The sequence below is a fragment of the Typopeltis vanoorti genome, chromosome 13 (genome assembly GCF_054136105.1).
Source record: "Typopeltis vanoorti isolate ZY-2024b chromosome 13, IOZ_Tvanoo_1.0, whole genome shotgun sequence".
Classification (NCBI taxonomy): domain Eukaryota; kingdom Metazoa; phylum Arthropoda; class Arachnida; order Uropygi; family Thelyphonidae; genus Typopeltis; species Typopeltis vanoorti.
Genome location: NC_143561.1, coordinates 22,473,529 through 22,490,672, shown reverse-complemented (window position 1 = coordinate 22,490,672; position 17,144 = coordinate 22,473,529). Strand labels below are relative to the sequence as shown.

General features: G+C 35.3%; 1 protein-coding gene across 2 annotated transcripts in view; it reads right to left on the bottom strand.

Annotated features, from left to right (window-relative positions):
• LOC150099985 (uncharacterized) overlaps positions 1 to 17,144 on the bottom strand; it is a 308,484-nt gene that overhangs the window by 66,578 nt on the left and 224,762 nt on the right. For both annotated transcript variants that reach the window (XM_090402298.1, XM_090402299.1), the window contains one exon: positions 14,276 to 14,477. In XM_090402298.1, coding sequence (XP_090258424.1) covers positions 14,276 to 14,477 — 202 coding nt within the window. The remainder of the gene's footprint in view (positions 1 to 14,275; positions 14,478 to 17,144) is intronic.

Below are 17,144 nucleotides of genomic sequence, written 5' to 3'. Positions count from 1 at the left end.
GCTCGGTGGTACATTGGCTGATGTATATTTGCAGTAGACTTTTTTAATGTTGAGCTTATACATATTAGAAAGGAACATGACACTGTTAGCATCCAAGAACCTAAGGTGGTATTGGCCACTTAAATAAAATGGGTGGGGAAGGATTAGAAAAACAGGTGTTTGATGCCAAGATGGCAGGAAAGAGACCCAGAGGAAGATCAAGGTCTAGGTTAATTGATTTGGTCAGAAGTTCTTGCCAACAAACATGAAATGTTTGTTAGCTATGACAATACTGGAGTGTTGACAAGTAATAGACTAATTTAGAGGAAAATTGTGGAGGAAAGAAAATTTGAACATGTAGTACTGTTACAGTAGCCTGAAAACTCCTTGAGAGTACATATAAGGAAATTAATGATGATGATGATGAAAACTGGAGATGTTAATCTTAGTTGTACTAGATTGAATAACTGCTGTAATAAATTTGTTCTGAAAATCAGCAATAATAATAATAATAACCAAATAGGCAGGAATAAATAGAAAACTTCAACGACAATCTGAATGGAGAACCTATAGAACAAGAAAAACATTACGGTCATTTTGCCACAAATTTTATTTAAGGTGGCAAATTAAATATGGAAATAGACAATAGAATTAGCAAAGCTGGTATGATGATTGGAATGAGGAAGAAAGGCAGGGGGGGTAAAGCAGAGACAGGAAATGAAAATGATTTGTTTCATTGGTGTTAATTAGTTTTTATCGACATTTAAGTTAATATCTTTTTTTTTAAGTGTATAATTTAATTAACTGACATAGCATCTGTGTTAAACATTAAAACTATTAATCTTGAAAATATAATCAACCATTATTCATACTAATTGGAAGTTTTTAATTATCATCATCAAATTCCTGACATGTGCCCCTCAAGGGGTATACAGGATATGATAGTACTACATGAAAAATTTACATCATTACTAACTTCCTATCTACAATTTTCCTTCAAATCAATCTGTTACCTGTCAAGACTTCAACATTGTCAGATCTTATATTTCTATCTCTCAAGGCAGCGCTTCCCAAACTGTAGGCCGTGGTTCCCTAGGGGGCCCGTAGGTTTTGTTGAGGGGCAGCCGTGAAATAATGAAAACAAATTTAAAATGTTTTAAGACTAAGTAGTTTTTTTTATTTTAAAAGAAACGTATTTAACTTTTATTATTTATTATTTCTTTTTTGTTATTTTTTATATTTTAATGGAAAAATTCACACATTGGTGTTGGTTCACAAACTTTGCTTCCTGCGTATTTCGGCGCTTAATGAATATTAGTAAATATTGCATATTCATATGTTTCATTTCAAAGCAGTAGTTAATTGTATTTACTTTGAATGCTCTCCAGGGAAGCTCCAAATCTTCCTGTCCCTTTCATCATGCGTTCGTAATCAGGGACTATTGATATTGACTTTATATACATATCAAAACTCGTTTTATATTATCACTGTCATCCGAGCTAGTTTTCTGTTACCAATAAAAGTTTTGCATATACTTCACACATGAAAAAAAGCTTAAACAAGTTCATATGGGGAAATAGTAACTTGCTTGCAGTGGTAAACAACATGCCCTCCCTAACAGCCACTATACTGCAGAGGCAATAAAAACAAGTACTTTTATTATGCCAGTGAATAAGGTATGAGGAGTCTGTGTAATATATTTCTCAACAAATAGTGCAATTAGAGACAACTGGGATAAAAACACACTAATTAATGAATCACATGTCCCCTCATACAGAAACTATGCTGTAAAGACTGAAACAAAACCATATGTTGCATGGGCAAGCACAGTATCTAACTAAAAACTATTGTTATTAATTAGGTAAATCGAACTCGCACAATAATTTGTGTGAGTTCGATTTACCAAGGCTGCATAAAATTCAACTGAACGTGTTAAAATTCGTAAAAGTGTTAAAACTAAGTAATATATATATATATAATGAATGTTATGACAGTTTCACATATGGAATTCGGTTGAAGAGAGTAAGCATTTCAACTCAATTGTCAGCTATGCTTTTATCTTTTGGTTGCGCGATCTTTTGTTAATACCGCACCAACCATATGCATGTTTTAATAACCTGCCTTTGCTGTCTGTTTCGCGTTAAGCTTAATTACCGTAAAGGGAGAAAAGTCACAAAAGAGAAAAATGTTCCTGGTCCGGGGATTCCCTCATTCAGGTAATATTCACTAATTTCATGTTATCAGTCTGTGGTGTGCCAGTATCGGTAAGTGATGATATTATTTGATCTATTCTGCGTTAAAAAATTTAACCCTGAAAAGGATAAGTGGCTGATAAAAAAAAAAAAAAAAAAAAAAATCCCACAAACAATCAGAAGAAGCAGAAACAGACTCAAAAATGGACAGTATTTCATATTTTACCAGAACAGCCAGCATCGTCTTCAGAACCAAACGGTAAGAGGCAAAGCATCTGATTTTTGTAATATTCGCTGTATGTTTTGTATTGAATATAAATACAATAAATATTATAATAATATCTCTCTCTCTCTATTACAATTTTTTTCAGGGGGGGGGCGTGAAATATTTTAATTTTTGCAAAGGGGACCCTGACATCCTGAAGTTTGGGAAGCACTGTCCTAAGGCACTTTTTACCATGTCGATCCACCCATATTTTGGTCTTCTTCTGGGTTTTAAATTATCATATCATTATTATACAGGCATCTTCAATGAGTCAGAAGACTCGTTGTGGCAGAGCCATTATTCATGCAATGACTATCATACCTCTCGTAAAACTAATTCACTGATGAAGTACTCACAAACATCTGGCAACCCTATTCACCCTTCAAGCAAAAAACCTAGTTCTAATGCCCTTGTAAACCACACTGGCAATAATAGAAGATCTGTATAATGAAAGTAGAACAGTTAGTCTAAATATAGAGAAAAAATTAAAATCATGTTTAATAATTTTGTAACACCAAAAAATATCATAATAGAAAACTATTTCATAGGGGGTGCTTAAGTCAAAGCTGTATAACTGAGAGGAGACCTCCACATAGCCTTTAAAGGAATGTGGAGAACCGACCAGGGCTTCTGACCTAATGTCCAATCCTCATATTCTCGTGGTGCACCCTGTTGGGTATCTACTTTGATACTGAACGAACGAGGATGGGCTGGCAATTTGGGATTTAGCTGACCAAATTGTATTCTTATTGGTTAAACCAAAATAAAAAATGATGGTACAACATGACAAAATTTCATGCCGGCTGGGGCGTCGCCCGGTTAAACAAGGCTCCCGTTGTTTTCGCCAGGGAACCAGGGCGAACAGCAAAAAGTCAGCTACTGGAACAAATCTGAAAACACACCTCAACTCAACATCACCAGTGTTAAAGATCGGTACTATCAGCATAAGAAGTCTGAATGGCAAAGAAATGGAGCTAGCCGAAGAATTAGATAAGTACCAGATCGACATAATAGAGGTGACTGAAACAAAAAAAGACAAAAGCTGGTGAGATCTTTTTGAGCAATAAATACAAAATGTTATATTCAGGGTCAATGACAATCAAGGAAAAGAAAAACCATAGTATTCAACACAAAATACGAAGCTAATTTTCTTGAATGGAAAGCTGTCTCAAGTAGAGTGATGTGGGCAAATATGAGAGAATGGGGAACTGGACAATGAGACTTATTTGTGCCTATGGTCCCACAGAAGGTCCTACTAAGGTAGAAGTGGAGGAATTTTTTGATGCTTTAGAAAAAGCAACTGACACAATGAAAAAGGAAAAGATGGTCCTTGTTGGGGATCTAAATAGCGGAGTAGGAAATGATTGGCAGACATAAAAATATTTTGGAGTAATTACTTCGAAAAATTGCTAAACGAAACAAGCAGTGATAGCACAGTGGTAAAAAACACTCAAGAGGCATACAGTCAGGAATACATATCCATATTTGAAGTAGAAAAAGCCATCAAAGGCTTGAAATGTGGAAAGGCAGCAGGAGTAGATGATATTAGACCAGAAATGCTGAAGTATGGTGGTATAAGAGTCTTACAGTGGCTGCACTTCATAGTTCAGAGAGACTGGACAGAGGGACGAATTCCCGATGATTGGAGTAGAGCTCTAAAGTGCCCATATATAAAATTGGAAATAAAACTGAATTTGAGAATTACAGAGGTATTTCCCTACTGAGTGTACCTGGCAAGATCTATGCAAGTATACTTGAGAAACAGTTAAGAAGAATTGTGGAAGAGAGAGAGAGAAGCTTGGTGAAGAACAAGCTGGATTCAGGCCAAATAGAGGTGAAATAAAGTGAAGATCTGTCAGGATCAGATGTTCACTTTATGACAAATAGTTGAGAAAGCATGGGAATATAACAAAGATCTATATTTAAATTTTGTCAATCTGGAAAAGGCATATGACAATTCCAAGAGAGAAGCTATTCAATACGCTACAGTTATATGGTGTCAATGGGGCATTATATCAAGCAATACTTAGTCTGTATTTGAGTTGTAAGTCAGCAGTTAGAATTGAAGGAAGTACAGGGAGATGGTTTAATGTTAAATCTGGTGTGAGACAAGGATGCACATTATCCCCTCTGTTATTCATTATCTATATGGATCACATTATGAAGGAAAGTGGTATTAAACATGATATCAGAATTGGAGATGTTAATGTTAGCTCTTTGCTTTATGCGGACGATGTTATACTTCTAAATAAATCCATTACAAGTTTGCAAGACTAAATTGAATAACTGTTGTAATAGATATGGTATGAAAGTCAGCATTAAAAAGACAAAGACAATGAAAATAGGTAGAATTGTTGAAAATGGGGTGCTTAAGGGTCAAAGCTGTATAACTGAGAGGAGACCTCCACATAGCCTTTAAAGGAATGCGAAGAAACGACCAGGGCTTTTGACCTAATGTCCAATCCTCACCTTCTGGTGGTGCACCCTGTTGGATATCTACTTTGATACTGAACGAACGAGGATGGGCTGGCAATTTGGGATTTAGCCGACCAAATTGTATTCTTATTGGTTAAACCAAAATAAAAAATGATGGTACAACATGACAAAATTTCATGCCGGCTGGGGTGTCGCCCGGTTAAACAAGGCTCCCGTTGTTTTCGCCAGGGAACCAGGGCGAACAGCGAAAAGTCAGCTACTGGAACAAATCTGAAAACAAACCCCAACTCAACATCACCAGAGTTAAAGATCGGTACTATCAATGTAAGAAGCCTGAATGGTAAAGAAATGGAGCTAGCTGAGGAATTATATAAGTACCAGATCGACATAATAGGGGTGACTGAAACAAAAAAGATCAAAACTGGTGAGATCTTTCTGAGCAATAAATACAAAATGTTATATTCAGGCAATGACAAACAAGGAAAAGAAGGAGTAGCCATAGTATTCAACACAAAATACGAGGCTAATCTTCTTGAATGGCAGTCAGTCTCAAGTAGAGTAATGTGGGCAAATATGAGAATGGGGAACTGGACAATGAGACTTATTTGTGCCTATGGAAGGCTCTAATAAGATAGAAGTGGAGGAATTTTTTGAAGTTTTAGAAAAAGCAACTGACACAATGAAAAAGGAAAAGTTGGTCCTTGTTGGGGATCTAAATAGCAGAGTAGGAAATGATTGTGAGACATACAAAAATATTTTGGGAAAATTTGGAGAATAGAGCAAAGCTAATAATAATGGCAAATATCTGTTGGATTTCTGCTCAGGACATGGACTGGTTATTACTAACACCATGTTCCAACATAAAAATGTGCACAAATTCACATGGAGAGAAGAGGCTAGGAATAAGAAAAGTCTCATTGACTATGTTATTGTTGATAGTGATGTTTTCTCCCTGGTGCAGGACACCAGAGTGTACAGAGGATTTGAAATTACAAGTGATCACTATTTAGTCTTGAGCAGGATAAAATTGAATTTCATATTGAAAAGAATAACATGTAAGAAAGTTTTAAAGCGAATAAAAGTTGAGCAGCTCTCAGATGGGAACTGTAGACTAAAATACACAAAGATTATTGAAAAGAAAATGAAAGAGTTTGAGAACAGGAATCAAAGCTTGGAGATTCAGTGGCAAACTCTGAAGAAAACTTTGATTCTGCCAGAGAGGCATGTGGTGAGGTTTTGTGCAAGGATAAAAAAATCAGAACTCCCTGGTGGACACAGGAAGTTAAAGAGGCAGTGAAGGAAAAGAAGAAAGCATATCAAAAGTTCCTGGCAAATAAGTCAGCTTGTGCTCTTAGAGAATACAGAGACAAATGTAAGAAAGCTAAACACTGTGTAAAACTAGCTAAACAAAAGTCATGGGAAGACTTTGGCAAGAATATAGAAAATAAATATCAAGAAGGTGGCAAAATATTCTGGAGGTTGTTGAAGAAGCTTAGGAATGGAGGAAAGAGTGCTGTAAAAGGAGTTAGAGATAATAAAGGTGACATGAAAACCAGAGAAAAAGATATCCTTGAAGTATGGAGTAATTAATTACTTTGAAAAACTGCTAAATGAAACAAGCAGTGATGACAGCACAGTGGTAAAAAACACTGACCAGGGATGCAGTCAGGAATACATATCCATACTTGAAGTAGAAAAAGCCATCAAAGGCTTGAAATGTGGAAAGGCATCAGGAGTAGATGATATTCGACCAGAAATGCTGAAGTATGGTGGTATAAAAGTCTTACAGTGGCTGCATTGCATAGTTCAGAAAGCCTGGACAGAGGGACAAATTCCTGATGATTGGAGTAGAGCTCTCATAGTACCCATATATAAAAAGGGAAATAAAACTGAATGTGAGAATTACAGAGGTATTTCCCTACTGAGTGTTCCTGGTAAGATATATGCAAGTATACTTGAGAAACGGTTGAGAAGAATTGTGGAAGAAAAGCTGGGTGAAAAACAAGCTGGATTCAGGCCAAATAGAGGCTGTCAGGATCAGATCTTCACTTTACGACAAATAGTCGAGAAAGCATGGGAATATAACAAAGATCTGTATTTAAGTTTTGTCGATTTGGAAAAGGCATACGACAAGGTGCCAAGAGAGAAGCTATTCAATACGCTGCAGTTATATGGTGTCAATGGGGCATTATATCAAGTAATACTTAGTCTTTATTTGAGTTGTAAGTCAGCAGTTAGAATAAATTAAATATAGAAATAGATAACAGAATCAGCAAAGCTGGTATGGTGGGAAGTCAATTGAATAAATTCATATGGAATAAGAGAGAAATTAGTCGGAACACTAAATTAGCTGTATACAAGGCAGTGTTCAAACCAGTTTGAACTTATGGATCTGAGAGCTGGGTGAGAAGTAAAACGCTTCACCAAAGAATAGGGACCGCAGATATGAGAGTCCTGAGAAAGATTAGAGGCGTGAACAGATGGCATCAATGGGAATATCATATCAAAAACGAGGATATTTGGAAAGAACTTGACATTGGCAGCATCCAGGAATGCATTAGCAGAGCTAATCTCAGGTGGTATGGTCACTTAAACAGAATGGGCGTGGAAAGATTAGCAAAACAAGTGTTCTCTGCCAGGTTGGCAGGAAAACGACCCAGAGGAAGACCAAGATGTAGGTGGATTGATACGGTACAAAGTGCCTTAGACGATAGAAATATAAGATCTAATAATGTTGGAGTCTTGACAAGTAACAGATTAATTGGGGGGAAAATTGTAGATAGGAAGTTAGTAATGGTGTAAATTTTTCATGTAGTACTATCATATCCTGTACACCCCTTGAGGGTACGTGTCAGGAATTTGATGATGACGACTATTTCATAGAAACATTCTCTTCATACACATACTTAGGTGATCTGATTGATCTAAATTATAGATTTCCAAAGGAAAATTGAAAAGCATTTTACAATAATATAATAAATTTAGTTTAATCCTTTATCCAAGTATAAAGCAAACAAACTTTGTACCTGAAGATACAAACTTTGTATCTTCAGGTACAAATGGTAAAGGTGGACCAAGCTCTCATCATTCCTTGTCTCAGTATAATGATAATGTATAATGCTATTAAAGGAAGGGCCACTACCCAGACCGGTTTCAACCTTTATTGAGGTCTCATCAGTGGGAGCCACTTACCGGTCTGGGTAGTGGCCCTTCCCTTAATGCATAACATTATACATATCCGCAAGGAGATTTGTTTTGCATTATGGGAGATACTGAGATAGGAGTGATGTTAGCTTGGTCCACCTTTGCTACGAGTTGCACTACCTTACCTCAGTCCTGATGATATTTTCAGGTGCAAACTTTGTTTGCTCACACTTGGATAAAGGTTTAAACTAAATTTATTATATAATAAATTTAGTATATAATAAATTTTGTTTAATCCTTTATCCAAGGTAAAGTAACAACTCAAAGAAAAATACAGAGAGTGATGCTAGGCATCATATTAAAAGATAAGAAATGGAACACCTGGATAAGAAGCCAGACTCGTATCATAGACATCATTCTTTACACAAGCGAATAAAATGGAAATGGGCTGGACATCTATCCAGAAGAGAAGATGAGTGGTGGACCACTATTCTAATGAAGTGTGTTCCAAAAGGAGGTAAATGAGGCCAAGGATAACCTAAAAGAAGATGGAGTGACAAACTGTTGAAAGTTGTGGTCGTTCATAGCTAGGAACAGAGAATGTTGGAATAAACTGTGGGAGGCCTTCTTGCAGCAGTGTAATGAAAATGGCTGAATAGAGAGAACAAGAGAGAGAGAGAGAAAATGGTGGTGAGTCATCTGAATAAAGTTCCATGGAGTAAGATATCACTAGCCAGAACACTGAAACTGCAATATAAGGCAGTGTTCAAGACAGTTTTAAATTATGGATCTGAAAACTGGATTAGAAGTAAAACAACTGATAAAAGATTGGAGACCACAGATTTGAAAATTGAGAAAAATTGCAGGAGTAAAGAGATGACATAAATGCAGAATTATTAAAAATGAAGACATTAGGAAGGAAGATTACTAGCATTCAGGAATGTGTCCGTAATACTAATCTCAGGTATTCTAGTCATTTAAACAAAATGGAAGAGGAACGATTAGCAAGCAGTGGAAGACCAAAATGTGAGTAGATTGATGTAGTTAAAATTGCCTTAGAAGACTGAAATAATAGCTAATAGTGTCAGTCCTGGGCAGATAATACTAATTTAAAAGAAATAGTATTATCAATAGAAATAGTATCATCCTATTTTCAATAGGATGTTAGTAAAAAAGTAAACTTTTCATCTAGCCCCATCATACTATCCTGTACCTCTCTCTCTCTTAAGGATGCATATCAGAAATTTAATGAAGTATAAAGAATAATCAACTATTCACACAATTTATTAAAATGCTCAGATTAATCAGTAATTAAAAAATACTTGCTGGTAAAAGTTAAATGTTTAAAAAATACACCTTTATTGCTGTGATTGAACAAATGAAACGCTGACAATGCCCTTCAACTAATATACATCTTATCATATGAAATATATGTTTCTATATCCTGTTTCATCAGGAGCCTCCATAGCTCAGCTGGAATAGATAATGCTCCTTGCTAAGAAACAGCTGAGTTCAAATATCATCTAGGATTTGAAGAACCTTTATCAAGACTTTTCAAGTAATGGCGAGTTAGGATCTCGTATAGAAGTGGCAAGATTCTCTTTGCTGGAAACTCAGATTTTTCATCATACAAAACAGGCAAACCAGTGAGAAGAATGTATGTAATTTTTTGACATATCAGACAATGCAGATAAGATTAACTGTTCTTTACTTACTACTCATTTATCCTCTTTGTTCTCCATGGCATATAAGGCTAAGATCTGTTTCCTCCAGTTACCTCTGTCTTGTACAACTGCTCTTCCAACCATGCTTCTTTCCTTTTCAGTCATTCTCTGCCAAGTCAGTTTATGCCTTTCCCCATTTCTCTTCCAGGATCCATGTCAAAGCTACTCTTAGAATCTTTCTCTCCTGTCCATTCTCAGTACAAACATGTCTAATCCATTTCCATCTGAGTTTTGTCTTTCTAGTGACTATTTTTTGGTCATTAGTGAAATAATTCTATTGTTTCACTAAGGGGTATTTGTGAAGAGAGAGAGAGAATATCAAAGCTTACTAACATGTCTATATCTACTAGTTTTAAAATGATCCTAAAAGTCAGTTCAAAAAACTTAACAAGTTACTGGATGAAACAATATCCAAAGATGACAAAACCATCAAAAGACTCAAAACATGCCATGCAAGATCATCCAGAATATATGGTTCAGCAAAATTACATATAAATAACTGTCCACTCAGACCTATTCTAAATTCTATAAGCAGTCAGTCCTACATATAAAATATCAATATTCCTATCTAACCTTCTCCGTCCCCTCACAGGCCACTCAACCTATTCGATAAATTCTATAGAATTTCATACAAGCATAAAATACAACTAGCAAATACAGACATATTAGTAAACTTTGATATTGTCTCTCTCTTCAACTAATATCCCTCAAAAAGAAACAACAGAATTGCTAACCCAAAAATTTTCACTAGACACAGTGAAATTATTCAAATTTGCAATCACATCAGGTTACTTCACATGGAAAGATAAAATATAAAACAACAGGAAGGAACAACAATGGGCTCACCCTTATCACCTAACTTGGCCAACTTTTTTAATTGAACACTTAGAAGACGGAATTTTCACTCAACCCAAAACCAACAATGTGGCTATGCTATGTTGATGATGTCTTTGCAGTTTGAAGTCACACGAAACCTGAACTCTACTCATTTCTAAAAAAATAAAAAATAAAAAAACCCTGCATCCTAGTATTAAGTTCACACTAGAAAAGGAACCATCAACAGGTATTTCCTTTCTTGATGTACATATCCAGCACTAACAAGATGGATCAATTTTCACTTCTGTCTACTGAAAACCAACATTTTTAGGTCGTTATATCCATAATACATCAGCTCACCATCCATCTCAAAAATATCGCATCATAAAATCCTTAGTATCCAGAGTACACAAGATTTGTTCTTCTGAGGAATCCTTAAAACCAGAATTGAAAATTATAAAAGAAACAGCCTTACTAAATGGATATAATCCAATAACAACCTGGAAAATAATTAACCACTCTCCTACAAATCAACCCAGACAAGAAGCCCACAGGACTCCCATTCCATATATTAAAGGCATCTCTAAATGTATGGCAAAAATTGTGAGAAAATATCAACTCGTTGCTACCTACAAATCCATCAACCATATTCACAACTTGCTACCTTCTCCAAAAGACGAACTCTAACCAACGTTGCTACCTGGCATATATCAAGTACCATGTTCGTGTAACTTGTCTTACTATGGACAAACAAGAAGATCTATAAATAAACATATCTCTGAACATCAACACCACATCTGCCTTATTAAACCTCACAAATCTGGTCTTGCACAACATGGAATTGAAAATGGTAATTACAGGATCCAATGGCAAAATGCTAAGTTACTACATAGATCCACATATAAACATGATCAGATTATATAAAGAAAGTGTGGAAGCCTTACTTCATAAACCTAATCTTAATTGAAATAACGCTCTATTACAAAAGTTTGGGAAATTGATATCCTCAGTTGTATTCAAAAATTTATCTGCTATATTTTAATTTAAGCAATTTTAATTTCAGCACAGTAGTTTTTATCCATGAACAAGGAACTGTATACATAGAGGGAGGATTCCAACTTAAGAATGAGCACTATTGGTTTTTGAATTTAATTCCTATTGTTGTTCATTAGTTGTACTGATAATGTCTTATGATACATAAGATGAAATATTTACATAATAAAAAAGTCATTTACTGTGGCATATGTGTTATTCTATAGTTATGGATACCCCATAGGTTTCACTATATATATATAAATAAATTGTACACGAGTGTTGCCTGACATTATCAAACCCATGTGATCTGCATAATTTAGATCTTCCAGTTGTGATTTAGAGTTCCATTTGAGTCCTCTTCTTGTACTTGAACAAGGTGCTATCAAAAAGAAACCATACCAGTCTAATAAAATCTATACAACTTACCCAATTTAAATTTGGAGTCAATCCCCTTCCGAGTTCATGCAGTGATCCCACTGTTTTCGCCAGACTCCAAATGCTTCCTGGAAGTCTTTTTGAAAGTTTATTTTTCACCTCCACAAGGAGATGTGTTTTGCATTATGGGAGATACTGGGATAGGAGTGTTGGTAGCTTGCTCCACCTTTGCTACGAGTTGCCTTGGTGTTGCACTACTTACCCAGGTAAGATAGTACAACACTATATTCAGTCCTGAAGATATTTTCAGGCGCAGACTTCGTTTGCTCTCACTGGGATAAAGGATTAAACTAAATTTATTATGGAAGTCTTTTTGTTGAAGCATATTAAGCACCACTTGCGATTTATCTTGGATCTCCTTAATGGTGTCGAACTGCCACTCCCTTCAGCTTCAATTTCATTTTTGGAAAACAAAAAAGAAATTACAAGAGTCTAAATATGGCAAGTAAGAAGGACGTGGAATGATCATCATATTGTTGGCTGCCAAAAGCTCTTGCGTTGTTAAGGCAATATGGGAGGGAGTGCTGCTGTGGTGGAGGAGCCAGGTGCAGCTTTGCCACAATTATGGTCATTTGCAATGAATGTTTTCTCTCAACTGCCTTAAAACATTGCAGTAGAATTCTGCATTGACTTCTGACTGGGTGGTACAAATTCTCAGTGCACAATCCCCTTAATGTCGAAAAGACAATCAACATGCTCTTTGTCATACTCTTGACTTGACCCCTTCGGTTTTGGGGAATGTGGACTCTTCCACTGTGATGATTGCTGTTTTTGTCTCCAGGTCATAGGCATAAATTCAAGTCTCGTCCCATGTGATGACCCTTGAAATAAAAGTTAGGTCATCAATGGCCTTTTGATGAAAATCTTGACAGATGTTCACATGGTGCTCCTTCTGGTCATAAGTTAAGATATAGGGAACAAAGTTGGCAGCGATATGATGCATGTTCAAATATCTTGTGATGATCACTCGAGCTGCTTGATATGAAATCCCAACTCTGTCAGCAATTTCCTGAATGGGTAATACATTAATCTGCACAGATGATCTGTTGAATCTTTTCAACATTTTCATGGGTTGTGCTGGTGGATGGTTGTCCCGGCTTCTCATCATCATCCTCCAAGGTGGTTCCACCCTTCTTAAAATGTGAGCGCCACTCAAAACACTTAGTTTGGCTCATGGCTTCCTTTTCATATGCATTATGAAGTAATTCAAGGGGCTCTGCTCCAGGTTTTCCCCGTTTTACACAAAATTTTACATTTGCCATCTGTTCTAATTTTGCCTTCATAGCGAAATTGCAGAATGGCACAAACATATGATAAGATTAATGCATGTTACTCGTGTCCAGCACAGTCCAGTTTCTTTTTTGATAGTATCTCATATGTTAAACAGTAACTCAGATATTACACAACCCTGTCTCACACCAGTTCTTATCTCAAACCATTATGATGTTTGCTGAGCAATAACACAACTCTTTTACTTCCTTTATACATTTCTTTTATTCTTCTCTTATATTTGTTAGAAATTCCATAGCCTCTAATAATTATCAATAATGTTTTGTCTATCAATACTGTCAAAATCCATAAAATTTAAATGTAACCACCCATGATAGGCCATTGAGCCTAACATGAAAAATAAGATACAATTGCATGTTTCAATTATCAGATAAGTTAAGAGAAATCCTTGTTCTAACAATTTAATATTTGCTTAAATCAAAGGGAATTATTTCAACTTCTGGCATAATTAAAACTATTGACTTATTAATTGAATAAGATTATTAGAACAAATTAGGATAGCTGCAAAAAGTATTACCATAAACATAAATAATAATAATAAAAAAAAGCCATAATGCTTAAACTTCATATCATATCCTTATTTTAAGGATAATACTAAATATCTATTATTTTATAAAAGTACAAGCAAACAATGCTTACACTTTCAACGTTTAAAAGTTCTGAAAGTGAATGACAGCCACATGAGAATCGCAGCTCCAAAGCATGATATCACAGTCACTCACACTTATAAAGATACGAGACCTTGTAACAACAACTGATTATTTCATCCAATAAATTTCACAATGTACAATACAACTACTACATAACATTGTAAGGCCTTTGGTGATTTTGTAAATAAGTATTGCCAAATAATACTAAGAATATGTTATTTTTGTGATTATTATAGCATTCTATTTTAGTGTACTTAGTGATCTAACATATGGGGGACAGAATACAAGCAAGCTATGTGTATAACTAACCTGTTTGTTCATCTTCAGAGTAATCCCTAAGTTCTTTACTAACCCACTGCATGTGAATGTGATGCAAATGCTGGTCACATATTTCTTGGTTAGGAAACTTCAAATTGCAAAGAAAACATGGATTTTTTCCAGTAAAACCTTTGTTTTTTATTATACCAGCAGCTTGATCTCCACGAGCATGTTTACTTTCTGCTATGTGTTTCTGGGAAAAAAAAAAAAAAAAAAGAATTACATTAAAAAATCATATGAAACCATAAACTCGTGTCCACATAAAAATTCTCTTTATGTTCTCTCAACATCAGCAGTTTAAACACATAAGCAAATAAAAACAATATATTAATATTAATAAAAAAAAAAAAAATTCGGGTGCTTAAGGATCAATGCTATATAAGGACCAGGCATGCAGTCAGGAATACATATCCATACTTGAAGTAGAAAAAGCCATCAAAGGCTTGAAATGTGGAAAGGCAGCAGGAGTAGATGATATTCGACCAGAAATGCTGAAGTATGGTGGTATAAGAGTCTTACAGTGGCTGCACTGCATAGTTCAGAAAGTCTGGACAGAGGGACAAATCCCCGATGATTGGAGTAGAGCTCTCATAGTACCAATATATAAAAAGGGAAATAAAACTGAATGTGAGAATTACACTCAGTAGAGAAATACCTATACTGAGTGTAATTCTCACATTCAGTTTTATTTCCCTTTTATATATGGGTACTATGAGAGCTCTACTCAATCATCTGGAATCAGTAGAGAAATACTTCTGAGAACACTCAGAAGTATTTCTCTACTCAGTGTTCCTGATAAGATATATGCAAGTATACTTGAGAAATGGTTGAGAAGGATTGTGGAAGAGAAGCTTGGTGAAGAACAAGCTAGATTCAGGCCAAAGAGACACTGTCAGGATCAGATTTTCACTTTACAACAGATAGTTGAAAAATCATGGGAATATAACAAAGATCTCTATTTAAGTTTTATAGATCTGGAAAAGGCATATGACAAGGTGCCAAGAGAGAAGCTATCCGAAACACTACAGTTATATCGTATCAATGGGGCATTATATCAAACAATACTTAGTCTTTATTTGAGTTGTAAGTCAGAAGTACGAATTGAAGGAAGTATAGGAAGGTGGTTTAATGTTAAATCTGGTGTCAGACAAGGATGTACATTATCCCCTCTGTTATTCATTATCTACATGGAACAATATTATGAAGGAAAGTGGTATTAAACATGATATCAAAATTGGAGATGTTAATGTCATCTCTTTGCTTTATGCGGATGATGTTATACTTCTAAATAAATTTGCTACAAGTTTGCAAGATTTCCTGACTAAAGTGAATAATTGTTTTAATAGATATGGTATGAGGGTCAGCAATAAAAAGACAAAGACAATGAAAATAGGCAGAATCATTGAAAATATCAACTGCATTGTGAATGGAGAACCTATAGAACAAGTAAAACATTTCAGCTATTTAGGCACGATTTTTAGTGAAGATGGTAAATTAAATATGGAAATAGACAACAGAATCAACAAAGCTGGTATGGTAGGAAGTCAATTGAATAAATTCATATGGAATAAGAGAGAAATTAGTCGGAACACTAAATTAGCTGTATACAAGACAGTGTTCAAACCAGTTTTAACTTATGGATCTGAGAGCTGGGTCAGAAGTAAAACACTTGACCAAAGACTAGGATTACAGAAATGAGTGTCCTGAGAAAAATTAGGACCATGAACAGGTGGCATCAATGGCAATATCATATTAAAAACGAGGATATTAGGAAAGAACTTGACATTGTCAGCATCCAGGAATGTTAGCAGAGCTAATCTCAGCTGGTATGGTCACTTAAAACAGAATGGTAGAGGAAGGATTAGCAAAACAAGTGTCTCTGCCATGTTGATAGAAAAAATACCCAGAGGAGAACAAGATATAGGTGGATTGATTGATACAATAAAAAGTGCCTTAGAAGATAGAAATATAAGATCTGATAATGTTGAAGTTTTGACAGGTAACAGACTGATTTGGAGAAAAATTGTAGATAGGAAGTTAGTGATGATGTAATTTTTCATGTAGTACTATCATATCCTGTACACTCCTTGAGGGTATATATATCAGGAATTTGATGATGACGATAATAAAAATTCTGTAGCAGATATATATGCAGCAAGTATTAAAATCATCTTTACCATAAATTCTCTTTACTATGGCATACACACAACACTCTCAAATGTGACTCCCCCCCCCTCTCCAGATTCTGAATATTTCATACTAACAATGGGAAAATTACTTTATACTGCTTTCCCCATTTGCACTGGTATAACAATCTTTTCAGGTGCATTTTTTTTAAGAAGTTTATTTTTTCAAAACACATTTTAATAACAAGTTCTGATTCTGCAAGGTACCAATAGTAATAGTTTTGATTTTCTCTTGCACAGAAGACCTGTGCAGATAATATAACATAGTGTTTATTTTTAGTGGTGTTTGAGTTGAAAACTACATTCTCAATAATATAGCATACACACTATTCATTATAAGGTATCAGAATAGGTACCATCTGATAGCAGGAAAATGGAAGTAATGCAATATGCAAACTTTGTGACCTGAAAGATCAGATGCTTGGCAAGAAGTCATTTTGATCTTCAATGCAGTAACAACTACCTCTTAAATATGCCGCATTTCAAAGGAAACTGACAGTTTGTTCTGGGAAAATGCATGCCCATATGTACTACTGAAAAGAAAAGCAAATTCATAGGTTACACAAAGTCCAAAATACAAAAGGTATGCCTAAAATACTGTCCAAATGGAGCAGATGGTCCTCAAGAGGGCTGCTGCTTACGTCATTCTACCATCAGAATCTAGAAAAAGCTAT